This window comes from Eubalaena glacialis, chromosome 9, assembly GCF_028564815.1.
Source record: "Eubalaena glacialis isolate mEubGla1 chromosome 9, mEubGla1.1.hap2.+ XY, whole genome shotgun sequence".
In the NCBI taxonomy this organism is placed as follows: domain Eukaryota; kingdom Metazoa; phylum Chordata; class Mammalia; order Artiodactyla; family Balaenidae; genus Eubalaena; species Eubalaena glacialis.
Window position 1 is genome coordinate 118,193,895 of NC_083724.1, and position 27,888 is coordinate 118,221,782.

The 27,888-nt window shown below is 38.5% G+C and overlaps 1 protein-coding gene and 1 long non-coding RNA gene across 5 annotated transcripts in view; one reads left to right on the forward strand and one right to left on the reverse strand.

The window, feature by feature from the left end:
- Window positions 1-27,888, reverse strand: part of LOC133097563 (uncharacterized) — a 39,963-nt gene that overhangs the window by 9,635 nt on the left and 2,440 nt on the right. Inside the window, exon 2 of the long non-coding RNA XR_009702028.1 lies at window positions 23,271-23,345. This is a non-coding gene — a long non-coding RNA (uncharacterized LOC133097563). The remainder of the gene's footprint in view (window positions 1-23,270; window positions 23,346-27,888) is intronic.
- HPGD (15-hydroxyprostaglandin dehydrogenase) lies at window positions 307-27,791 on the forward strand. 4 transcript variants are annotated; one of them, XM_061199484.1, is made up of 7 exons: window positions 307-623; window positions 918-1,041; window positions 4,171-4,277; window positions 11,730-11,826; window positions 23,752-23,828; window positions 26,420-26,583; window positions 27,574-27,791. In XM_061199484.1, the coding sequence occupies exons 1-7, from the start codon at window positions 531-533 to the stop codon at window positions 27,710-27,712; spliced, it is 801 nt and encodes a 266-aa protein (XP_061055467.1). In that variant the 5' UTR covers window positions 307-530; the 3' UTR covers window positions 27,713-27,791. The 4 variants fall into 4 exon arrangements, with proteins under 4 accessions (XP_061055467.1, XP_061055469.1, XP_061055468.1 ...); XM_061199486.1 differs by lacking the exons at window positions 23,752-23,828; window positions 26,420-26,583; window positions 27,574-27,791 and adding an exon at window positions 21,073-21,256 and having other exon boundaries at window positions 309-623; XM_061199485.1 differs by lacking the exons at window positions 23,752-23,828; window positions 26,420-26,583; window positions 27,574-27,791 and adding an exon at window positions 19,544-19,676 and having other exon boundaries at window positions 309-623.

Here is a 27,888-nt window from a genome sequence, read left to right on the forward strand (position 1 = left end):
CTCCGTCCCCATCCCAATGTCCAGGAGATGGGAATTCAGACAAAACTTAGACAAAAAAGCAACATCCCTAAAATTGTGCATTACTGTTTGCTGGGTTTGTTTGTTTCCCGTTTTTATTTTCTTTGGGGGGGGGGATGGGGGAGGAGAGGGGAGGACCTGGACGCAGAGGAGGAATCCAGGCTCTCAAGCCTCTCCTCCACCCTTCTCTTGTGGGGTGGTCTTCAGCGCACTGAAGGGAACACTTCTTGGGGAGTACCCTTTCTGCTTGGTGCCTCCCACGGCCAGTCAGGCAGCCACAGGCAGAGGGGAGGCTCTGATCTGGGCTTGGCTGCGAGTCAGGAAGGCAAAGATCGCGGAGCCGGAGCGCTCAGGGCCAGGTGACACAATCGTGGGTGCCCGGCGCTGCTTGACAGCTTCATCCCCGCCCACTGGCAGGAGAGCGCGGCCGGGCAGCACGCGCGCGCGCAGGGTCCTTAAAAGCCGCGGCCGCGCGGAGACGCCGAGCTCGCCCACCGCGCGCAGGCGGCGACATGCACGTGAACGGCAAAGTGGCGCTGGTGACCGGCGCGGCCCAGGGCATCGGCCGAGCCTCCGCCGAGGCGCTGCTGCTCAAGGGCGCCAAGGTAAGCGAGGCAGGGCGCACGGCGCGAACCTCGCCGGCCCACCCGAGACCCGCCCCCAAGCCGGGGCCCCGGGGGATGGGGGCAGCGACCGAGGCTGAGCCCCCGGTGCCCGCCGTGCAGTCTCCAGAGCTGCCCAGGCTGGCGCGATCGAGCGGACCTCGAACGCGCCGGGAGAGAACCCGAACTGTAAACTGCCCCATCTCAGGTCCAAACGAGGAGCGTCCTGTGGTCTCTTTATTGTTGGTCTATTTCCAGAGCCGCGCAGGATCTCGATTCCTCTCCTCTTGTCTGTAGGTAGCGCTTGTCGATTGGAATCGTGAAGCAGGTTTAAAGTGTAAAGCTGCCCTGGATGAGCAGTTTGAACCTCAGAAGACTCTCTTCATCCAGTGCGATGTGGCCGATCAGGAACAACTAAGAGGTAAGGGCGGGGAATCCATCCATCCACGCGGAGCGGGCCTTGAGCAAGCAGCAACCTGAAGGCAACCCTAGGCCAGAGATCCAGCCTGGGGCGGGCGGCCGGCTATCTCCTGGAGAGCAGCTACCTCTGAGCTGCAAGAGATAGCTGGGACTGTTACGTTTCCTCTGACGTCCCAGTAGCCCTAAAAGCTAAGGGGGAAGAAAAGCCAAGCATGCTTGAGAAATCCTTTTATTTTAGTCATTTGGCCGCACATAATGTAATCAAGATTCCTTGGTGTATTCCAAGACGGTGCTGCTACAGTAATTATTAAATGATTGAACTTGCAGATGGAACTGGGAAAGACAAAGTAGGCTAGGCGAGTATGGCAAACAACTTCTCCCAGAAAGCTGGAAGACACAGAGTCCAATGACAATCAAATGTGGCAGTGTTTCTCTTTGGAACATACTAGAATGAAAGGTCAAGGGTTGTCATCACAGACGTGCTGGATGCTTTTAACCACATGCTCTCTCTGGTGTTTCCCCTATGAAATGATACTTTAAAAACAATAATAGCTGTACTGTAGTCTTAGAATTGCAGAAGAAAAGTTTCTACCAGACTTTCCTCAATGCTTTCCTGTTTCCGTCTACTCACTTAAAATAGACCAATCTAGTTGTGAAATATCAGGGACCGTATTGGTGTAGACAATGAACAGATTTGGTCATATAGAAACCCAATAGATCTGTATGAAAAACATACATATTTTTCTGGGGAAAAATGGGAAAATAAAATATTTGTATTTCACAAAGTTTTTTTGAAAGACTAAGTAAATTATTAGACACATCTTTAGTCAAGGGGCAAAAAATATCTTCATAAAAGTCACTCTGGTACTTCTGTTCTTAACGTGGATGTGTGTTTTTTCGAAAATGTTGGGCTGTTCCATGAGAGAGTGAAAATGGAGCTATATGTTAGAAGGAAACCAACTGCTGTTCAGGGAAATTGTTTTAAAGGAAATTATATAATTAAAATCTGAAAATGTTATTAAGACCTATAACGTGGATTACAAGCATGAGTAGAAGAGACCTGTAAACATAGTGCTAGTTGCTGGAGGATAAAGTTTTGCTGATTGCACAGGATAGTTTTCATCAGGGATAAAGTCATGTCAAATCCCAACAGCCGTGCTGATGGAATAGGGAACAGATTCCCTATAGATCACCTGAAAGCTATTTCTGTCTGAATTTATGTAGTTTCACATGTGACATTTAACCTTAATTGTTTTGCTTCCCAGTATTTAAAATTAGTACCTTGACTGTAAACACATTCCTTAAGGATAAGTGATTGTGAAGGAGGAAACCAGACACATAATGAGTGACCAGCAGAAGGCATGTTGGTTGTGAGAAATCCACATGTTGTCTGGACATCAGCGTTTACTTGCATTTTAGGAAAACATGGCATTGGCTCTTCCAGTGTCAGGATTTAATGCTGCCTACAACTTTTAAAACTGCTTAGACATGTGGCCAAAGAGACTTCACTGAAATAAAAATACAGAGGTGAAAAAGTTCTTGGAGATGACTTACAGATGAAAAATGCAACCTGAAGAGTTTAGGCAAATTACAAAGAGTACCACAGCATATAAATGTCAGCAAGAGTTATCAATAGATTGTAAGTTGCTTGAGCCCAAAATTCAGTGGTGTGTTATAAAGAAGAATACACCGATGTATAATTTGGTGTGTTATACATCGGTAAGGGCAGAGTATAAGGAATACAGTGGACACCGAAAGAGGAAAGAAAAGAAAAGAAGCAATTAGACGTCCATATTTGACAACCTAATTTCCTGTAAGGTGGATGTGGAGTCCTGAAGAGTAGAATATATTTAAGATGAAATGCAAAAATTAACAATAATAATAGTCCTTAGATCTTTTCTACTGGAGGACCTTTTCTGGAATCAATTTGAGATCTTAAGAAGCATTTTAAAGATTCTTTGAAAAAGTGAACAGTTTTTATATATTCTGTTGTTTTCCATTCCAGTACAGTAAAAGGTACTGTAAAGGGTACATATTAGAAAGTCTTGGCAATATTTTTGGCAGTTAACTTGCATAGTAATTTATCCATTTGGCAAATTAGTCCATGCCATCTTCAATATGTCTGGTGGTTGTTAATAATTCTTTAATTTTATTTCAATCAATATAAAGTTTGTGCGGATCTATTTTTTTCAAGGAACTCATATGTTGGACCCAAGATCCGAGAACACATTTCTATCATTTGGAAGAATAACCGCAATTGTTATCTACAGTTTCAAGTAATAGAACTAGAACCAGTGGTAAAAGGCCCAAGGAAACAATAGAACTATGTAAAAGGCTACTTTGAGAAATAATGTTTCTCAATACCAAGGGGTAAAGCCTAATTTTAAGGTCAAGGAGGGTTTGCAAGGACTGGAAATGTGGTTGGACAACGTAATGAGGGACCTTCAAACCTCAGAATCTATGCAGACTTGACCTTAGTTGAACATAGTTGTTATACAAACTTGCAATACAAAGCTGTCAAAATAGAAAAAGAAAAGGCAAACATCGAAGTTACAATAATCAAATAAAATCAACTGAATGAAAAATAGACTTACTAGGATATCCAAATGCACTGAAATGATCATAATGGATCTGGATACATAACTGTTTAATATGACACTTTATGAAGAAAATATGGCTTATTTTTAAAGGGATGCTTGTCATAGTCTAAGCCACAGAGCTTCAGTAACTTCTTAGGGACAGAGATGCTGGCTGCCCAGACTGACTTCTAAGAGCTCTTAGCATAGGATGCTCAGTTCTCTAAAATTTACACCACTAAGTTACTGCTTACAGAACTTTAATGTGCATACAAATCATCTGCGGATCTTATTAAGGTTAAGATTCCGATTCCATAGGTCTGTGATGGCCACAGATTCTGTGTTTCTAGCAGGTTCCCAGGTAATACTGATTGATGCTGCTGGCTCACAAACCACACTTGAGAAGCAAGGCAGGAAGTCACAGTCTAAGAGTATAACTTTCACGAGAAAGGTGGATGAATTAAAACCTCATTTCCGGGCATAGACTGTGATAAATGTGTCTGTGCAAAATAAGAACGTATCTATGATGTCTTTTTTCTTTTTTTTTTTATTAGATACTTTTAGGAAAGTTGTAGACCACTTTGGAAAACTGGACATTTTGGTGAATAATGCTGGAGTGAATAATGAGAAAAACTGGGAAAAAACTCTGCAAATTAATTTGGTAAGCTGTCTTAGCCATGTTCATGGTCTACAATTATTTAATAAAATGTTTTAAAAGGAAAAAAGGGTTTTTTTCATGGAAACAATACAATGACCTACAATATAGAAAAAGGGAAGTTATAAAAAGCTGGGGAAAAAAGCATTTCCTTTTACAAATAGGAAGACATTTGAGGTTTTCAATTATGAAAATAAATCTGTCTTAAAGTATTAAAAGGAAATATGAGAAGAAAACATCGTTTACTGTATAACTTAGGAGTTGGCAAACTATGGCCCTCAGGCCAAATGAGCCTGCCACCTGTTTTTGTGACCTGCAAGCTAAAAATGGGCTTTACATGTTTTAACAGTTGAAAAAATAAGAAAAAGAAGAAAAAAAAGAAATATATGAATATACAAAATTCAAATTTCAGTGTCTATAAAGTTTCATTGGAACACAGCCAAGGTCGTTTATTTACATGTTGTCTCTGGCTACTTTCATGCTACCGTGGTAGAATCGAATAATTGTGACAGAGGCCCTATGATGTGCAATGCCTGAAATGTTTACCATCTCACTCTTTATAGAAAAAAAAAATTTCCAACCCCTGGCTTATATACTTAAAAAATAAATCTTAATTCCAGGACTATAACAGAAAACAAGGCTAAAGTGACCGTTGGACTCTGTAATTATTAAGATTTTTATCCTGAATGCCGGTGTGTGTGTGCATGCGTGTGTGTAATTCCCACAATGTTTGATGATTATTTAGCTCTTCCTTGAATTGTAAACATGTAGAATAAGGAAATAAAATTTGTTTTATTCGTTGTATCATAAGCTTGCTGATTATCTTATTTTATAAACAGACTTGACATAAGATATTGGGGTTTAGTAACAAACTTTAGCTAAAGTCAAATGTCAGAGCTGGGCGGGGCATGGGGTCACCCTGTTTTTGGTAAGGTCTTTCTTACTAGTCTTGCAAAGCAGGCACATGTAAAGTACAGAGGGGCAGCTGTATGTGTATAAATGCACAGGGAGTGGTCCCTACTTCACCACATCCAACTCCTTAAAAACAGGAACCATGTGATGTTTTTCTTTGTTCTTCTCTCAGTAATCAACACAATACCTTGAAGATAGTGCTTAGTCAATAAATGTTTGACTTGAATTGACATTCTCATGAGTAATGACTTAACTGTAATAACTTGATAGGAGTAATGAGAATTACCCTAACTCACAAGAAAGCTGAATCTGTGAGTACAAGGTACAAGTACAAGCTTGATAAGGTACAAGCTTGACAGATGCCTAAAATTCTTTGACCCAGAACAAAAGGTACTATTTTAAAGTACAAACACTCTCCTTCCAGTTCTTTCTAAAATTTGTCTCAAGTGTTCCTGGATATCATTATAGTTCAAAATAACTTTAAAACCTACTTTTCAAGTGTTCCTCAAAATCTTTCTGGTGTGTGTGTGTTTGTGTGTGTGTGTGTGTGTGTTTAGAGACATGACAACTGCTGTTCCTGAGCTGAGATAATTCTATGATTTTCTTCTACTTTAGGCTAATAATGTAGTGAAATAAAATGAAACATTTTCATACTGTGAACCATACTTACATCTCTTGGCTAAATCTTACTTTATCACGGTATATCCATGTCTAAGATACCATTGAATTTGCTTAGTTAATACCTAATTTAATTTTATATTTGTGTCTCTCTGTTATAAATGATAAGAGCTTATAATTTTCTTTTCTTAAAATATTTCTATTTGGTTTGGCTGTCAGCTATTCCTTTCCTTACTTCTATCTCCTTGATCTGTCCGTTTCTGAATAGCATGTAGTCATATCTCAAATGACAAATGTCAACTTGCCTACCTCTTTCAGTCATTCTGTCAGTGTGAATTCTACATAAATGGCTGGTGATTATAATTTACTGATCTTTGATTTTTTAAAGTTGTAGCCCCATTTGCAACCTGTGAATTTTGATTTGTTTTGTATTTCCAGAAATAATATTGGTACCCTATGTTTTCTTTTGATTCACATTTACCTAGGCATATCTTTTTCTATTTCTTTATTTTGAAAATGAAAGTAACCTTTTATGTGAATTTTGTCTCTTGCTAACAGTATAATGTGAGATCTTATTTTTCAAATCACATCTAGAAACAAATGCTTTTTATATTAGTGAATTTAAGCCACTCATATTTATTTTTACTCTTCTGTTAGGACTTATTCCTTCCACTTTAGTTCATACTTTATGTTCACTAAATTTTCTGTTTATGTTCTTTTTCCATTCTTGTCTTAAATTCCATTGGATCACTTTAATTTTCTTCAGCTGGTAAGAAAACCATACATTTTATATGCAAACTTTGGTGGTTATTCCTGACTTATTATGAACCATACTTCATTACATCCTTTGGTTGCCAGATTTAAAATAATTTTTTTTTGGAATATGCAACCAATTGGAAACTGCAGGAATTTTTAAAAACATGTTTTTATAAACGTATGCCCCTCTCCAAAACCACATAAAGTGACAAGACTTTTTTTTGAATCAAGCTATGCTAATGAAAAAGCACAAATCACACAGCAGCTCTCTCCCTAGAACATCACTACTATTTTTAGTTTCATCAGTAAAACTACAGATATTTTATAGATAGAGGTCCCTAGGGTATAAAGTTCCTATATTCAGTGCATTCATAATGGGCACCTACTGTGCCTTTCTTCTGAGAAATCAGCTGTCAGAAAACATGTGCAATGATTAGAGTTAATATAAAGAAACATGAAAATAGTGAAGAGATTGTCTCAGAGGTAATAGGATTCGAATTATCTATCTTCATCCAGCAGAGAGGGCATGTTTGCTTTAATATAATAAATATACAGGTGAATAAACACCTGCTCCAATCTGGAAAGTTCCTGCATTATCTGCAAATAGAAAATTCTGCAAGACGGGAATTTTATTTGCCCTGTTTGGTTACAACTCACTCTCCTGGAGCTGGCCTTTACTTTTCTTTGAACTCTGCTGACAAAGGCCACTCCTTAGCTTAACTCCAGGGACTGATGACATTTATTTAATATTACATAAAAAGAACAAGGTATAACCTTTGTTACCCATATATAACTTAAAAACAAGTTACTTCCCCTCCTACTTACAACACCCATTGCAAAAGTAGATTAGAGTCTGACCGATCATTATCCTTAGAACTTGATTATCTCTGTTAGTATAATGCAAATATTTGTGTGTGGTTTGTATAATAATTTTTTCAACTCTGCTCTGGATGTAATTTACCTCCTTGTACAATTCCCTGTGTGGTCTTTTGCATATTTTTCCATGTTCTTGTCTATGTCAGAGAGTAACGGCTTAAAGGACCTCACCATGTATCTTTCCCTCTTCTGAAATTTTATACAACATAGTTTATACCATCCTTATAAGGCATGTCAGTTTTTAAATTTTATTAGAATTATTTCTATACATGTATAACTTATGCTAGTCTACTGTAAATTCTTTGAAGGCAGAAAATTTTTGTTTTGCATACATAGATGTTCAATTAAAGTGTATTAGAAAAATAAACTGCTATTCTATGATATTTTGCATACATGGATATTCATTTGTGTGTTTCAGTACAATGTTTGGATGGTTTCCTAACACATCAGTGTTGCAAACAGTGTATGACAAACAGTATATATGTCCTTCCACTTTTACTCCTTAGCAAATTTGCCCTTTCTTTATTCTTCAGACAGCAGCTCTCACCTCTCTTCCCACACAAGAGATACAGTAAACATCTTCCCAGCCTTTTGTTTCCACTAGGCTCCTCTGTGCTTCCTCACTCTGAAACCAGCCACAGCTGCCTTATTTATAGCTGCTCAGGCTCACAGGGGATGTTCAGGAAAGAATGAGTCTTTGTATAACTCTCAAAGGTTGGTCTGGCCATTGGGCAGAGGTAGACTTAACTCTGAATATTGATAAGGCCATTTGGTAATGTATTTATTTTACTTTTTGAAGCTTTAATAAACCTAAATAATTCATTCCCACTCAGATGGGACTTACAACCTAATTTGGACATATGACTAACTTACATTGACTCCTTTAGTATATTCAAATAAAAATTAAACAAAATAGGTGGCTATTGTTGGGGATTTTAAAAAAGATTTGTTTCAGACCTGAATTTAAAATTCATGAACTTTTATTTCATGTCTCTGATCTTGAATTTCCCAGTTTGTGAAAGGATGAAGGTAATCCTCTTACCTCTAAGGTTGGTTAAGCCTCAATAAACCATAATTTGTAATGAAGCATCCAGCACAGTGCTACTACATAGCGGTCACTCAATAAATTGCATTTCTCATCCAGAGACTAAAAACCTACATTTTCTTCATTCGCACTATCTCATTTCTAAACGAGGTGGGCCCCTCTGCTCTATACTGCCTCTAATGAAGAGTTGAGGAAATGGATAGAAACAGTGTTGTCAAGTGTACTCCTTTTTCTTGGCTCCCAAGGGTGTTGATTACACCTTAAATTAGTAACTACTTTCTGTTATTGCTACTCTGCCATATCTAAAGATCCCATTGAAATGTTATAGTTAGGGAGAGCTTGCTAAATTTTATAAGTAGCTTCTGCAAGGGGGAAGACAATCATATCTACCCCCTAAATAAGCAGAAATTTTAAAAGATTGAACATGGAAGAATAAAAGATGAGAAAAGGTTTCAGGAAAAAAATGATCATCTATACTAGTATCCCTTGAGAACTGGCTGGAGAAAAAACAAGAAACCTGAAAGGCAGAGTTTCATGATTTAGATGACAGAATCTTTTAAAAAATTGCTTTAAGTACAGTGTAGCACAAGAACCATAAATAAACTAAAAGCAACTGCAGACTGGAGGGAAATTAAATAAAGGAAATGACAGATTAGGAAAATTCCGTAGTAAATACATACACACATACACACACATACACACAAATGTTATAGGAGCATATATACATATATGTGTGTATAATAGGAAGACATTATGCCTAATAAGAGGAGTTAAACAAGTTCATTTATCATTTATCTGTATTACTAGAGAATTATTTCCAGGATAGGGGAATTTATGAGAGTGGTTTTAAGTTATAGAATGCTTTAACTTGTTAAAAAAAAAAAAAGTATGTTAACATTTGGAATACTATACAATTTCAGTATTACATGTAAAAGTTGTCTCTTCGTAACTAAAAATGTTGAGTAAGCATGTGTTAATTATATCACTTTGTCAATAATTGAATTTTCATTTATCCTCACTAAGTAAAAGTAGACATTGGATTTTCCTCTATTTTTGAGAGTCAAATACAAAATTTTAACTACCTTTACAAAATGGACTAAAATAATACTATAGATTCCAGCTTTTTTGTATTTGTAGCGAGAACATATCTGTAATTTTTGTTTTCTTTTTTTCCCTGGATGCTTGATATTACAATGACCCAATCTATACAATGTATAAACATTGCCAAAAGGCCACAAATATATTTAGGAAACATTTTTATTCTATGTTTTTCTAACAATTCCATTAATATATGATCTGGCATATGGAAGAGGTTGTCAAAGTAAAGGAAAAGAGGTGAAAATTTCTTATATGTACAGCTAAAACCTTAGCCTTTGTCTTGCAGGTTTATCCTAAGAAGCCTTTCATTTGAAAAGTTACTCAGTTCTTAACCTGATAATGGATGGCAGGATAATCCTTTGCCTTCTCCATCAAAAACCAGGAAATAAATCTGGCTTTTAAAAAAAAATTAAAAACATTCCCAAATTTTCTATCTGGCTGCATCTTGTAGATGTTGAAAACACAAAAGCAGGTGTCAGCAAAGCTGTAAATACCTGAGAATAAAAGCGTAGCGCCAATACACATAAACAGAAATTCTGTTCCGACATGCTGGAGACTTGGGCAGAAACACACAGAATCTAACTGACTTCAGTAATTTCAGCCATCTACATTCTTTTCCTTCTTATATAAACCATTAATGTTTTGTTTTTCCTTTTTAAAGGGAATCATGTGCAGGTTTTACTCATTCTCCCTAAGCCTACTTAATATCAAACTGATGCATGGCTTAAGTGAATAGAATCTTCAGCTTACATTTTTTGTGCTAGAACTACTGTTAGGTAGAGAGGCAACTCTGGATCCTTGTCAAAAAAACTCCAAAAGGACTTTTTAAAATAAAAAGAAGGTAACCACCAATATATATCCTCAGGTTCAGACTCGTTATCTCATTATCTGTTGTATCATTTTCTTTGCAGTGTTGTAAAGAATGAGAGACGTAGGAATTAAGATGTGGAAAGCAAATTTTCACCTTTCAAAAGTCTGAGTTGGAAGGGAGAGGAGTTCTTAAATCTAAAAGGGAATGTAAGGTTTCAAATATGTTTCATGTCACAAGTTGATTTTGATAGTGGTTAATTCTTAAATGTTAGAATAAAACCAAAAAGGTGCCTATACATGGATGTGAGTAGCAAAGCAGAGTAAGCTTTCAAAAGGACAGCTGCAGGAGTGATGAACAAAATGAAGTGATTTCATTACTGAAGACCATATGTCCAAGGAACCGAAATCCCTTGCTCAAACTGGGTACAACAGCTATGTGATCTCATACGACACAGAGTTCAGGATTGCTTGATGCCGCAGCTCCCAGATCTCATTCCCATCTGCCAGCCATCATGGTGGTTTCCTCTTAAAGATGCTATCAATATAACTTAATTCCAGCCATCGCCCCCATACAAAGCAATGAAAAAGGAGTAACGCAGTCATTTCTTCCTGGTTTTCTTAAAAGCAATGACAATTTTCTCCGCAGAGTCCTCTTCCGTCACCCTCCCCAACCCAGACCCCACCTCCAGCTGACTGCTTCTCAGGTCTCGCCAGAAATGGTCACATTTGGCTCCTAAACCAGTCACAGGCAAGGGGAATGGGATTTCTGTGATTGAAATAGATGAATCGCTGTTTGCACTAAAACAGGGGAGATCACCTTCCTCTGTATTACATGCAGGAGAAGTAGATGCAAATGCAAAATAGAAGGAGGAAATGAAAACTGTGTAGGAAATCAAGGGCATCCATTATTACATATTCCAAGATCCAACAGAATGAAACAGCAGATGGATGCGGAACAGTTGGACAACAGAACGGTGTGCTAAGAAGGGTGAATGCATTTTGTATCCAGTATTTAGAAAATAAAAAGAATATACAGAATTCTTGAAGATGCTGAGGATTAGTGAAAGTAACAAGACACTTGGAATAGAACCTTTATCATAAAATCTCAAGAGCAGGCAACTAAGTGAAGTTTTGCAGAGATGTGATGAGCTCTACAAGTTTAGGCAAATAAAAGAGAATCCAGTCAATGCGTTTAAAGAAACACAGCCACTTCAAAATCTTTCATTGATAACATGTGCAGGAATCTCCCTCGGTGTCTGGGATAGCAATAAAAACGTTGGTGTGTGACCGTATGATGAAGTATAATAGCTCTGTTGCTTTTCCCATTTCTGTCCCTGGCCTAGGTTTCTGTCATCAGTGGAACCTACCTGGGTTTGGATTACATGAGCAAGCAAAATGGAGGTGAAGGTGGCATCATTATTAATATGTCCTCTTTAGCAGGTAAGGACAATTATCATGTTAATAATGATTTCTTACTGGTAATTGGGACCACAAAAGTAACTCTTCAAAGTGTATTTATTATCAACTCAGGTTTGAAATTGAAACTTGGTTTCCTTTTTTTTTTTTAACTGGTTCTATGGAATTTTCTGTTGTATAATATCAGAAGTTCAAACTCTAAGTTTATTCCTATTATCTTAAATTGTGACTTTTTAAAGTTATCTTTATGCAGTACTATTTTAAAAAAAAACGTATATATATTTTCCCAGAGTCGCTATTTGTCAAAGGTTATTGTGAGATTCCTAAGCAGTAAAACATGTAAAAGCACCTTTGATAGACTAAAAAGGGCTAAAACAAAGTTAAGGTATCTCTACTCCTGTGTGATTTTAGTAAGCGTGTCTAATTTTAAAATATGGCATATATAGTTAGTTGGGATATACTGTCGGGGAAGCCAGACTTGATCTCTACTTTCTCAGCCTCTCTGGCCCAGCCTGAGAATGAAATTGACACAAGATAGATCAAACAGGAGCAAAGCATACAGGTTTTTGCACGTCCACGAGAGCCCCCATAGGAAAATGAAGACCCAAAGAAATGGCAAGGCCTCGGTGTTTATAAACTAGGTTGAACAAAGCAAGGCAATTGTGGGAAAGTAACTAAAATATATGGGGAGACTAAAGAAAGATAAAGTTATTTTAACAACGTCTGTACAGATGTCTCTTGGCCTTGACTCCCATCTCCAGCAATAAGGTTTCTTTCCTTCTGGTACCAGGACAGCATCTTTTCCATGGGATTCTGTGTCCTGCTTTCAGGAAGAAAAGGGAGATTAAAGTGCTCCCTTGCACCTGCTGTTTTACAAGTGCCTTTAGCTCAAATTCACCCTTATGCCCATGTGACATATTTTGGGTGGCATATTCCACCTCCTTTCAGTGCTAAACTGCAATAATAAATAGACCCAAAGGTGTAATGGCTTAAACATTGCGTAAGCTTATTCCTCACTCATATATCAGCCCAGGGCAAGATCCTTGCCGCAGGGAACCTCTTCTGTACGCAGTCTTTTGGGAAACCAGGCTGGCAGAAGCTCTTCAGCGTGGAACTTCCAGGGTTACGCTGGCACTGGGGGACTCCTTTCTCTCCTACAGAAAGAGCGAGAGAACCCTGAGGAGGTGTGGCTCCTCTTCTAAACCCCAGCCCTGCAATGGCAAACCTCACTCCGCTCACATTCCTACAGGCTTTGACCTCATGGCTCACCTAACGACAGGGAGTCTGGGAAATGTAGTCTAGCTGTGTGTCTAAGGGTGGATGTCAGAGGAGAGCTGATCATCCTTGCCACAAAGGGCAATCCAAACTGTGTTTTATCCGGGGCAGTGTGATTTACGATCAGCTGATGTCGTCTTACTCAGTATTAGCTATAAACCTTTGGCAGGAACTTTTGGAGCAGAAAGACTTTACTTTGAAAATTCTAGGAAAAAATCATTAATGGGTCTTGAATAGTTAAAGTGAAATCATGAAATTTTAGAACACTGACCAATATTGACAGCAAGTCTAAACTATTCGTGTCCAAAAAACAGTGAGACTTTCTTCAGTCATTTGGTTGGTTTCAGTTATTGTGGTAATTGCAGAATCGGTGTTCCTCGCCACCCCCCCTCCATCCTGTCCTCCACCTCCCGGCTGTAGTGGCACTGGGGGAGTCAGGTTTGGAGGTACCTGTGACCACACTAGTGTCTGAGGCTCAGCGTTTTTCTCATTCCTCCAGGAATCATCGTCAGATGGTCTTTAAACCACTGTGAACTTAGCACGAGTGGAAACTTAGACATCTCCCTCTTCAGAAGTTCTCAAAAGTAAACCCGCATCTCATTTTCTGAGTTCCTTCAAGACAAAAATGCCATCCCTAGAGTTATTATAGCCCTAGTTCTATAAATTGTTCAGGGTAATCTGGTTATTTTTCCTAACATGTCATCTACTTATAAATTATAACATTTCAAGTCCAAGAGTACATTAAAAGGTGAAAGCATGGGCAATACTTAAAAGAGATATTCAGCCCCAGAGAGGGCTGAAGTTTAGATTCTCAGAGGCTGGAACCCAAAAGGCAAATTGTCACGGCTAAATCTACACTATTTTGAAATGAAATCGTAAGAAAAAAATATATATGATTGGAGAATTAATAAGAAATATTTAATAGTTTAATACAAATATAAATGTACAAAAGAACCTAGGGTGGTGATTAAGACATAATTCCATGAATTCTCTCTTAAAGTTAAGGGGGCTGGTAACACTTGGAGAACCATGAACACCATACCAGGAGACTCTTGACCTTGTATCATTGGAGGCACTGATTTCAATCTCAGGAAAGAGAGAAGGCCTCAGGGTTGAATCAATGTAGGACTCCCTGGGAGAGCCTCTGTACCGGAAGAGGCTTACTTGCCCCAAAGAGCATGAATAGAGAAATGCAGGGTAGTACTGCCTTTTATCCAATAAAAATATTTAAATATATCGTAAAAATTAACTTTCACTGAGCACTCACCGTTTGCATGATACTCTTTTAAACACTGCGTGTGTGTTCTCTCATTTAATACTCTCAACAGCACAGTGAAGTAGATTCTATAATCTTCATCTTGCAGATAAGGGAACCTAGCCTGGGGAGCTTAGGTTTCTTGCACAAGCTTACATGCAAGGAAGCGGGGGAGCTGCAGTTCTCATGCTAGCAGCCTGATACGAGATCCCCTGCTCTTAACCACTTGATTTTCTCTCTCTTCTATCTATGAGTCTGTCAGTCTGTCTCTCTATCTTAGCCTAATTATAAAGAAAGAGAAACTGAATTCCTGTAACTTGATTAAGCCAGTGCGATTTGCTAGTATCTTCAGGCCTCCTGGGCACTACTTTAATCTCAGGACTATTTATTAAACCTTCAGCGAAAGCTTAAGCTTTTGCCCCATTTGACACACACAGAGTAAAGCCCTGGAACCATTTGGGGAGCTTACCAACATCACAAGTCAAAACATGCCATAGAGAAGAGTAATTTAGGGATTACAATTAGATGTCCACTTGGCTTTCTTGGCTAAGAGCTTGCTTTGTCACAGTACCCATCCTGGGTGTGAATTTTCTTCTTACCTATCTCAGAGCCAGTATTGGGAACCCTGTGTGGATCCTTCTCTAATCGTGCAGATAAAACAATGAATGGATATAAATTCAACGAGGAGACCACTTTGGCTTTGAATTACCTTTCTGACACTCTTACAGTCTAGTGAATAGCAGAACAGTCTAAAGTGGAGTAGCACTGACACATATACACTACCAAACGTAAAACAGATAGCTAGTGGGAAGCAGCCGCATAGCACAGGGAGATCAGCTCGGTGCTTTGTGACCACCTAGAGGGGTGGGATAGGGAGGGTGGGAGGGAGGGAGATGCAAGAGGGAAGAGATATGGGAACATATGTATAGCTGATTCACTTTGTTATACAGCAGAAACTAACACAACATTGTAAAGCAATTATACTCCAATAAAGTTATTTTAAAAACAAACAAACAAACAAAGCAAATTGGTTCTCCCGCTGATATTCCTCCCAATAGGCAGGGTAACTCTGTTGATCATGGTTCAGTAGTTCGTCTCTGTCCGTTATACTTGATTGGGTACCTTCATAATGCCCGTCCTCCATACCTGTGGCATCTACACCATTTCCTTGTTGCCTCTGGCCAATCCAGACAGCCCCTGCTACCCCTCCTCTGACCCTGGGCTTTGTCACTGAGGTGTCCTCATCTCACAAAGAGTATTAAAATGTATTGTCTTGAATTTTATCCACTCACCAAGAGCTTCTGTTCTTCCCATAATGAGATCAGTTTGATAAAAATACAGGATTTTGTAATAGTAGCAGAAGATAAATGTAGACGTCTCACATCCTCACACTTTCCTCAGAAATCATATCAACAATTTTGTTCCCTTGAAGTCGGAGCATGTCGGCAGAGGTCAGATGACCAAAAAAGTCTTTTGAGGGGTTACCGGAGTCAAAGTAATTCTTTTTTTTTTGACTCCTCAGCTTATATGAGGGATAATGGACAAATAAATTTGTAGGAAGAGTAGTTCTAATGCTTGCTTCCTCTGTGTTTTCCAAATATCCCTTCCTCTCAGACTTGCCCTCTCTTCCCCCTACTGGTCGCTCTGCTGAAGGAATGGTGGTTAACATTCAACCCAACCAGAGTCCATCCCATGACCTCTTGCACAGATCCAGCAGAATCATTTAGTGTCATAATGAAACCTCAAGTTGACACATTGGTTTCGGCAGAGAAGTTAATGAGTAATGACCGCTGACGCAGACCGAGTATCAGATGCAATTAATAAGTTGAACAAACAGAGGAGTAGTCACAGTGGAGAGTGGTTCCTCGGTGTATTGAGGGAAGGGTGTGCTTGTCCCTGGAAGCCCTGGAAGTTGTTCCAACCTCTGTTTAACCACATAGATTCTTCTGTACGAGTTTTTGTCTATAAACATAATATATAAACCTGCACTCATTTTACCACATCCATCCTTAACTATCAAACAAGAAAAAGTTGAACAAGAGAGAAGAGTGAAGTCTGGTTTAAAGCAGATAAACAGCTCTGCGCCCATGAGACATCCCATAGGAGTCAATTATGCTTCTTCTACACTTAGTGGGAAAGGAAGAGTAGTCATCACAGGAAAAGGAGTCTGCCCACCAACCCTGCTCCCACCTGCTCAGCTACTGAGGTCTTGGTGTTTGCTATGCCTCAAAAATAAGTCACTCGGTAGCATTTCGTGAGTGACACCACGAAGGTCGTATCTGCTCTGAATTGAAAACGTTAGAGTCTCAAGAAAATACTTGAAAATCTTAGAATTTGTTTAGCATGTCTTAAAAACCAGCCCAGTGACATACTCACTTGAGCTCTAAGTTGTATCTACAACAATGTAATTAGTTTGTTACAGTAGAAGTGCTAAAGTTACCACTTTAAATAACACATTCAAGTTAACCAAACATGTTAAACATGGACAGAAGGGAAATGGGGCTATGAAAGTAACTGGCAGAGTTTCTACCCCAAGGGCTATACGCCCGCGTCTCGTCAACATGGCAGCACTAGTCAGCGTGGCATAGGTGAAACAGAAGCCCAGTGAGAGGTACAAGGCTGTAGAACTCACGTGGCCTCAAGATCAGTCGGACTGGAATGTCACAGCAGACCAGAAATTTCAGGTAATCACGTGGTACAACCCTCTGCAACTATCTTTGCTTTAAAGAAGCGGGACTAACATATTTAGCAAGTGCCAAGTTCCAGGTGCTGTGATGAACTATTGGCTCTACGATATCACATTTAACTTTTACAAATCCCTGCGATAGAAGTCCGTTTAATTACCTCCAATTTATAGTGGAACAATTCCTCTCAAACAAGCTGCAGCACATGGGAAAGGTGGTGAGGATTAGCAGAAGGAATAAAAGCAATTTTATGTTGCTCTATTTTAGTGTATATCCTACAACGGCTGAATCTGCATTATCTGGATCTTAACTGGTCAGATGTCAACGGCTATGAGTACGTGGGCCACCTCCCTCGCTTAGCACCAGCGAAAGTCTTTGTGGTGTCCGTTTTGCTGTCTTATGGCTTAAAATTATTAAGAAGACACACACGAAAAGGAATCAGTAGGAAAGTCTAAATATTTATAAATTGGCCTTTTGAGGAACGGATAAAAGATTTAGGGTTTCCTAGCCACAAAGACTATTAAGAAAAATGACTAGTCTTCTAGAATTCAACATGAGAGACATTACCTACGGGCTTTGTTTAGAGGCAGATTCTGACTCAGTAAGTCTGGGGTGGATCCCGCAATTCTGATGCTGGTCCTTGGCCCACACTTTGAGGAGCCAGCCTCTAGTTTGCACAGGGACATTCTTTGAGTGGCTGAGAAAGCTCATCTTGGTTTCCTCTGATCACAGCGTAGGGAATCACTGAACTTTTAGGAAGGGGGATTGTGATGGGCCCTTAGGGACAACTTTCTGAGAATTAACAATCCCTGGAAAGTGCTGCTGGGGTTACCTTTCTGGAAAGATTTTTATCACAGAAGATGTAGTCGCTCTGTGGAAGTTTATGCCACTTTTTATGTCAGATCATACTTTAAGACATAATTTGTTAATGGCAAGCATGCGACTGAGGGGAAAAAAAGCAGCCACAGATAAGGTGTTCTGTTGTGTGGAAAAGCATCTAATAAGGAAGTCCACCAGTTACTTTGGTCCACTTTCTGCACAAACACAGATAAATGGATTCTCACCAGTTCTCTTTTCTTTCCTTATTAGAGAAGTGCTGGTTAACCACAGAAAGATGGGTAGACCATTTCTTTTTTGATTGTAAAGAAAATGTGAGGAATTTCGATCCCTGCTTTTTAGCACAGCTGCTGAACTCAAGTTTATCATGCAAAGATCAGGATCCTTAGATTCTCAATTTCCTTTCCTAAGTTGAATTTCTTTAGCACTTCTGTATAGTCTATCTTACATAATTTCTATCCATTTAAAAGGAAATATGTTCAAGGATTCAGTACAACTGCCGTCTGAGCAGATTTCAGTTTTTTGCACAAAAACTTTTTGAGCGATTTACCTTCTGTGAAATGTAGATATTAAAGTTATCTTTTGTAAATACAGGTAGAAAGAATATCAAAGATAGAGGAACTAATGTGGAAAGGGAAATGATATTTTACTTTTCCAAATGAATTCTTTATTTGTTCTATAATTACATGTGTCATTTTCAGGTATTTAAAAGTTTTTTTCATAATTATCCCATCAGTCGGTGCCATTTGGTGTTATTATCCTGAGTGGCTGTAGAAAATATTTCTCTGTTTCGTGGGTAGAATTTCTCCCTCTGTTGAGATTATTTTTCTTAATCTACAGTTAGGACGGAAATAAACCTGCAACTAATTACACGTGTTGTATTTTGGAGAGAGAGCCATTTCACAATTCTTTAAGTAAACTTGCAGAGTGCTGGGCCCAGAATAAATAAGTATTGAAAATCTATTCTTAACTTTTTAAATATAAGGCATCCATTTTTAAGCACAATTAAGGATTCCTCACAACGTCAAACAAAATGACTTTTTTTTAGAGACTGTTCTCTCATGGTCTCAGTCCGTTGTTGTGTTATTCTTAAATCCTTTAACATGAAGACGATATAATTTTGCTGTGCATATGGGAATTAATTTGCAAGATTTTAAAAAATCCAAATTCATTCCAGCAACTGGGCCTGTAGTCACTATCCTGGCAGAACTCCCTGTGAAGTCAGATGGGGTGATCTGGATGGTCAGATATCAAAGTTCTACCCTACCCCTGCTCCAGGGGCTCTCAATAGAGCAGATTTAAAATACTACGTCAATATCCTTTGTAGTTAAAGTTACTAAATACATAGTTCTTAAATGAATGCACTTCTGTAATACTTTTGAATTAGGATTAGCAAGAGTCCACGGTTTGCCAAGGTTCGGAAACCAAACCCAGTTAGGATGCTGTACCAGATTTGTGGCATTTTAGTGCAAAAGATACATTTTCATTAAAAGGTACGATGTGGGTAAACAGGTAAATAAAACAATAAACAAGACTTGAGATGTTTCATCTTCAGGAAAAATGATTACATTTATATAAAGATAATAGCAAACAGTAATGCTTATTATGTGTCAGGCACCGTTTTAAGTATTTTATGTAAATTAGCTCATTCAGGACTCACAATAGCTACTATTACTACTCTATTTCACAGAGGAAAAACACCATGGTACGCAGCAGCAACCCCTCCAAAGGTAACAGAGCTCATTGTGGTGGATTCAGGATTTGAGATCAGCCAGTCTGGCACCCCAAATCCAAACTACTGTGCTATAATCTGTCTCGACTAATTCAATTAAAAGGACATTTTTAAATGGTTAAGTAGTATAAGAAATAACATTCTGGTCAAATGGTGATCCTCCCCTTGGTTTTATACATTTCAACTAACTATTTAAAACATGCTTTCATTATATTTGGCGCTTACTTGGTACCAAACACATATTTCTAAAATGAATTCACTCCTATAAAACCTTTTGAATTAGCACACACTGTATTTTAAGGGAAGAAGACTAAATTTCCCATCTCAAGACAGAGTAAAAGATCTTGGCTGGACATCTGGAATTTAAATTTGAAAATTATGTGTGTTTGTGTGTGTGTGTGTGTGTGTGTGTGTGTGTGTGTGTGAGAGAGAGAGAGAGAGAGAGAGAATGAGAATGAAAGAGACATGGAGGGAATGAATTTCATCCACAGGAGTGGATAAGGTCACCTAAGGAAAGAGTGTGCATAGAAAAGCAGAGAGGACCAGGACCAGCTCTCGGGTCCCCCGGCCTATTTCTGGGTCTGGTCAAGGAGGAGCAGCCGGCAGAGGACGTGGAGAGGACCTGCTGGTGAGTGTGAGGTGGAAGGACACCAGCGTACGGAGGGAAGTGTTGCAAGGAGAGCGTAATTCACTGTGTTGGTTGCTACTGAGCAAAGTATCAAGCACGATGAAGACCTGGCCTTAGCAGACGTCCGTCACTGGCAACTGCCACAACATCTGTTGGACTGGACTGGTCAGAGGAAAGCCTGGTTAGGGTGAGCTGTGCAGCAGTGGAGAGGCAGCTGGAGAAAGAGGTGAAACCAAGAGGGCTACTATTTTTAGATGAGTGATTTTGAGACGTTCATATCTCAAAGAAAAGCCATTTCTCTTTTGATTCTGCACGTGATACAAGTAACCACTCTAGGCTTCTTAAAATATTCCCGTCTTTAATTTCTGTGACATGATGCTTAGCTTGTTTTCTTCCTACCTCCACTGGTTCAGCCTTCTCAGTCTCTTGCCCTGTCATCCTCCTCTACCATGGAGGGCTGCCATGTACAGTTGTGCAGGTTGTAAACTGCAGGAACTCTGTGGGGCACAATCTCCACAAACTACCATGTGAGTGGTGTCCCCAGAGTCATATCAGACACACCCTGAACAATTCTCTGAGCTGACCCTTATTACTAGCCTCAGAACAGGTTTTTATTTGAAGCAACATATAATGGAAACATTATATGTTGGTGCTACAGGTCTAAGGTTGGTAACAGAGGTATGGCTAAACAATACGATACTGAAGTTGACCACAACAGCAGTAATGTTATACTTGGAAGGGAGAAATGGATCGTGAGACCCAATAGAAAATGTTGGATTTCTGAAACATTTCCACCCCAACTAAAATCATTGTCAAAAAGAAAAGCCTTAAAAAAAACACCTTTTCTCTCTCCCTTCAGCCTCCCTTTTCAAAGCAGCAAACTGAGGGAGAGAGAGCAAACTTCTACGTTGAAAGTCAGTTGGCAAGTTGGGGACAAAGCCCCACACATCTTTACCGGTTTGAACCATAAGGAGCCACAGTTAAAATCTACATGTACTGGGGAGATAAAGAAAAACTCTCTACTTAACTAAATTAACTACAACTTGCCTAAATAAAATAATTGAAAAATAGAATTCTCTTTTTTTATAAGACCCCAAAACTGAATATATCTATCAAAAGAGCAATGTATATGCAATTGATAGGTATATCCTTATGGTGTAATACCATTCACTCAGAAAAAAAAAAAAGGAAGAAAGAGAAATGAGCTATTGATACACATTACAACATGGATGAATCCCATAAGAATTATCCTGAGTGAAAGAAGTCAGACAGAGAAGTTTACACTGTATGATTACATTTATATAAACTTCTAGAAGAGGCAAACTAATCTATAGTGACACAAAACAGATCAGTGGTTGCTTAGGGGGAGGGGAAAGGCAGAAGGACAGGATGACGGGACACGAGGAAACTTTTAGGGGATGGCTGTGTTCATATCTTGATTGTGGTCGTGGTTTTGTGGGTGTAGACCTATGTCAAAACCTATCAAACCACACACTTTAAATATATGCAGTTTATTGTATGCCAGTTATACCAAAGAGCTGTAAAAATATCTTAAAAGGATGCTTGATTTCTGAATGTCTGACATGGATTTATGCAGCCTTTGATCTAATGCCAGAGAGTGAAAGCAATGCAAGAGGAAACATTCTGCAGGATTGCAGTGAAAATGTCATTGGAGTGCCACGAGAGTCATAAAACCAAGTGCCACTTTAAAAATGCAAACAAATTCTGATTGCATCTGCAATTCTACCTTTAAAGGAAAGTATGTGTTTTGCAGCTGGCTTCTTAGACAGAACCAACACAACAGTATTTGCTCTCTTTTGCTGCTGTGACACTTTGAACCAGTTTGGGTTTGGAAGCTCAGTGCCTGCACATACGTAACAGAAATTCATTCCCATTCATCTTTGACATCCTTGCGTTTTTTGTGGCTGTCCACAGTTCATCTCTGACTCAGGTTCACTCTGCATTTCCTGCTGTCCGTGAATGCCACCTATAGCCACTACCTTGGTCTTATAAACATTGAAGGAGCGGGTAGAACAGTGACTAACTTACAAGAACAAGAAGCAGCAACGCCTGGCTGCACCAGTTTATTCTGTTTATCTCGATCTCCTAATACACCTGTTCACCCTGTGGAGGCATCATGAATTCTTGTTGACTGACACTGACAAACGTAATTAACTTACACATGTTACTGAACCGAAAAAAACAAAACAAATGAGAACCACGTTACATACTTTGAGATCATTGGGAGGAGGCACTCTGTGTGATCTACCATCCCCAGGGATTTAAACTGCTCTTGAGCAAACGTACTTCATAAATTGAGGCCTGGCAGGCACCCAGGGAGTGGTTAAGGTCCGCCTTTATTACTGCACTTTGGTACAACACGCTTTCCATCGGTGGGGTTCTGGGACTAGTTAGCTGGGTGGAGATGACCACGTCTCAGCAGAATCATTCAGTAGTATCATGACATTTGACATTAATAACATTAAAGTAATCAGGGATCGCTCTTCCTTGGAGAAATCACAAATTTTAAAAATGGTAGAACGCGTTAACTCAAGAAATTAGTTAAAAGCCAAGATGTACAAATGGCTCTAGTTAAAAGTTTCACTGTTGATTGAGATAGAGAATTGACCATTATGAGAAATAAGCTTGATAGTGATAATAACTACAGCAAAATCAGTTTTTCTTGTTTTGTTTCTTCTGGTAGCGGGGAGGGGGTAACGTCGGGCTGGGAGATAGGAGAGAAAAGATGCCATACCTGCTGCAGTACCACTTTTTCTCCACACCATGGATTTAATCGTATTTTTGAGCAGTTACTATTGTGTGTAAATGGAAAATTAAGCCAATTCTAAAGCTGCTTGAATTCTGTTGCTGAGTACATAATTATGAAAGGAAATAAAATAGGATCAAACATTTTTATTTCTGGTTTTCTTTTCCTAAGTCATGGGATGAGAAGATCTAGGCATCTGCTACAGATCAGAATCAAAAGAAGTTAACTTTTAATTTTCTTAAACACTTAGCGGCATTGTTCAGTGCAATTCGTGACAGGGAAATGCTTACCAACTTATAATGAAGACAAATAATGCTCTCCAGATCCCGCTTAAGCAGTTTAAACTCCTTCAGCCATTTGGAAGCCTTAAAAAATAAAGAATATACACTTTTTAAAAATCCAGACATAAAAACTGAAAGTTAGGTAGTAACTTACTGGATTTCAAGATGATTCTTTCGGTGTTTTAGATAACAGTGACTTCTCTTGACTTCATCAGGGAAGCAGAAAAACTTATGTACCACTCTTGGCTACATCCCTAGGCGGTAGCTTACTGACCATAAATTTTGGACAGTATAGGAGAGGTTATAGGAGGAATAAACTATGCCTGGACTAGTGAGTTTTACAAAGTTGTCCAGTGATTACCTTAGTGTATTTTCTAGATTAATGTTAAAATGGAACAGGCACAAATTATTCATTTTCATAGCAAGTATTGGGGTTTGTCTGCTTATTTTTTTAATAAAAGTGTTTTTGTTTTTTATTTGTTTGTCTCAGGGCTGATGCCTGTTGCACAACAGCCTGTTTACTGTGCTTCCAAACATGGCATAATTGGATTCACACGCTCGGCAGCGGTGAGGATACAACGACCGCAGTGTCTCTTTTTCTCTTTTCTGTGCGTATGTGACGCACGAGTTCTATGAAGTAGAGGGCAACAGAGTCAGAATTCAATACATCTGGATTAAAGATAGAAAAATAAGTTCTACTTCAGTATTTATTATTAAAAATAGTTTTCAGATCATGTAAAGGACCAAATATAGAATAGATAATTTTATATTAACATGAAATTAGCCATTTTATTTATTTATTTATTTTTTGGCCTCACCACACGGCAATGTGGGATCCTAGTTCCCGACCAGGGATCAAACCCGTGCCCCCTGCACTGCAAGCACAGATCTTAACCACTGGACTGCCAGGGAAGTCCCTAGAATAGACAATTTAAAAATGAAGTAGATTCTAAACACAGGTTACTGAAAAATATCCTTAAGGGTAAAAAATGGGAAGATATTCCTTATTTTTTTTTTTATTTTTTGAAATTGACTCCAAATTTAAAAATCATTAACTTAAGACTTCCTTAAATGGAACATGCAGTATGCCCCAGGTGTTACTTGTCCCTGAAGATATGGTAAAAATGAGTGAGAGCGTGGAGGATGGAAGGAGGGGTGCGGCCCGCGTTTAGCTGATAGGGTTGTCAAGGATGCTGTCTCCATGGAGACCTAGGGTGAAAGTGTACAGAGCTTAGAAAACTATTTTAGAACTAACTGACCACATGCATTGATAGCATGAAGTGCCTTTTTATAATAACTGAAAAAAAAAAAAAAAAAGGGCAGCTTGAATGGAGCCTGATGAGCAAGGGGCAAGTAGCATGGTGATTGACGAGACGTAAGCAGAAGCCAGACAAAAGGTGGCTTATGAGTCAGGGTCATGAGCTTGGATTTTATTCTAAATGCAGCCGTCAATGGGTCTTTTCTGCACAGGAGTGACAAGATTATATTTCCATTTGAAGAAGACCATTCTAGCTGCTCTTTAGAGAATGTATGGGAATTCCCTGGTGGTCCGGTGGTTAGGACTATCACTGTCAAGGGCCTGGGTTCAATCCCTGGTCGGGGAACTAAGATCCTGCAAGCTGCGTGGCATGGCCAAAAAAACCAAAAAAAGACAAAAAAAGAGAGATTCAGAAAGAATGTATGAGAGAGGACAAGTGCAGAAAAGGAAAGAGCAGTTGGGAGACCTCTACAGTGGTTAGTCTAGGTGAAATGGAGAGAGGGGCCAGACGAACAGGAAATCATTGATAACAAGAAACGCTAGGGATAGAGAAAGCAGATGGTGAATGGTAAATGTTCAGTCAAAAAGGAAGATTGGCAGCTCTCACACTCTTAATTGAAATTGCTTGGAAATTTTAATTTGCGAAGACTTAATCTTTAATTCAACTTTTAATGACCACATAACACTACTACAAAGCAAAGACCAGAACTGTTGCATTTACAGTTATAAGACTGGACACCTGTACAGCTGATGCTCATTATTTGTTAGTTATGTTCTATAAAGTCACTTGCAAACACTGAATTAGAGGGTACTAAACTGTTGCTCATAGGGGAAATTCAGGGTTAAGTTCCTGTGAACCTCTGGCTACAACATTTTGAATAACTAATCAACACATAGCCTAGTTTTATGTATATTTCTGTTTAAAGACACCTTATTTAATATGCATTGTGTTTAATATGTATTGTATTAGCATGGCCAACAGCATTTATACCTCATGCCTGAAGGAAGCTCCTCTAACATGTGTATTTTATCCATAGGCACATTGCAGCCTTCTTGCACTTAGAAATACTAGATAGCACTTCAGCACTATGCCTTGAAGACATTTCAGATAGCAAAATCACCAACACAAGCACAAAGATGAGAAAAACATGGGCAAGTACCGCGAAAAGGACACTTGTTCATGGTGTAAGAGCTGAAACAAGAAAGCAGAGTATCGTTTTATTTGACCTTAGTCCACATCGGGCAACTCAAATTTCTTATTACTCTGTGCTTGTCCACAGAAAACCTTGAAAGCACCACAAATATTGATTAGGGGGGTTATGAATAAATTTTAGCAAGAAAGCAAATGGAATCCACAAATAATTGACTTACATTTGGTTTTATAAATAGTTCAAATAAAAGCCAAAGGTTAGTCTAAAAATAATTAAAATTGTCTTCCAGATAGTGCAAATTACTAAGAGTGTCTTTAGAATCAATCAAAGTCCTAAAATTTTCCACTAACAGTATTTTTTAAGTAAGTATTCTCTTTAATACAACCCCAATTTCAAAGAAAACTTGGGATATCATTTCTAAGCCTCAGCTTATTACCTTTAGCTGCCTGCAGTGTTCAGTAGATAAAGAGTGCTTTAGATAATCAAGTATTTTCAGGAGTTGCCCAGTAATATTGATTTTTTAAAAAAAGTAATTAGGTGAGGCTTGCAAGAATTAGTTCAGCACTTTAGTTATGTATTCTTTTACTTTCTGCCACCAGTCAGCCTTACCATTGTCATCGTTATATAGCTAGGATAGCTGTCTAGTACTTTTCACATCAGTCTTTTAACTAGCTTTAATTATCAGTTTATCCTATGTTATACATTTACAAAACTCCTGAAATCTGCAACCTTCTACTTCCAATTGGCAGATGGCTGCTAATCTCATGAACAGTGGTGTGAGACTGAATGCCATTTGCCCAGGCTTTGTTAATACACCCATCCTCAAATCCATTGAAAAAGAAGAAAACATGGGACAATATATAGAATACACAGATCATATCAAGGATATGATGAAATACTATGGAATTTTGGAGTAAGTAAAACTATACCTATCTTCCTTTATACAATGGAGCAAAGTGCTATCTAGACATAAGCAATCAAAAGGAAAAAAATTAGCTTTTAAATTTTAGAAACTCAGGCAAGCTTCAAAGTTTTGGTTTGACAAAATCTCTGAAAAAAAATACTTCTTCTGGGTTTCTGAACAGAATATGTTGACACATCATGAATTTTGCTTTTAGGTATAAAGAATGCATCATTAATACCTTCAACCATGATCAGATACTTTTTTTAAAAGGTGATGTTTAGTTGTCTTTGGAAGCAATGATACCTTATCTGCCTAAATTCCAAGCAATATTCATACATACCCTTTGTGAAATTAAATATGCCCCCCGACTTCAACCACTTTCCTAAGAAACAACTGATCAACACACATGTTTGGGGAACCATGTCTGAGTTAGAGCAGTTGGCATCTCACAGGATGGAGTCATCTGGATCTAATCCTGACTCCACCACACCCACCATGAACTTATCCATCAACCTCTAGTTACCTTGATTTTCTTGCATGTAAAATGGGGATAATACTAAAACAAACTTAGGGGACTTTGGAAAGTCCACAAATAAGTTGATGTATGTAAGGTACTTAAAACAGTAGCAGATAAATAATAGACGTTCAGTAAATGTTAGCTACAATTCTTCAAATTTCTACTCTAATAAACATTTCTATCTGATAAGTCTAAATTCTACTGATAGGTTAAAGATGGAAAAATAATCAATTACTCAATGTAAATAATAAATATAAATTTATGGATCCTTGCTATAAAATAACAGAAGGGTGGGTGTGGAAATCTACCACTAAATTTATAATTTAGTTACCTAATTGAATAAAAAACGAAGGTAGCAATAGCTGCACGATATACATTTCCCTACTACATGTTAAAGGTGATAGATACTTCAAAAATAAGACAATGTGATAATTATGCCTCATTCTTTAATTTTAAAACCCTGATGTTTCCTTTATTTTTAGCCCATCAATGATTGCCAATGGATTAATAACACTCATTGAAGACGACGCTTTGAATGGGGCTATAATGAAGATCACAACTTCTAAGGGAATTCATTTTCAAGATTATGATACAACCCCATTTCACACGAAAGCTCAGTGAACATCTTATATGTCAGCTTTAACTGAAAATAAGCACAAATGACTTAGACCACATCTTCATTTGAATACAGCTTTTTAAATGAAATGTTATCATTTGAAGCTTTCCTTTCATGCATGTGATGTTCATTTTTTCTAAATGATTAGCTAAGTATATAGATTTAAAAAATGAGGAACTAT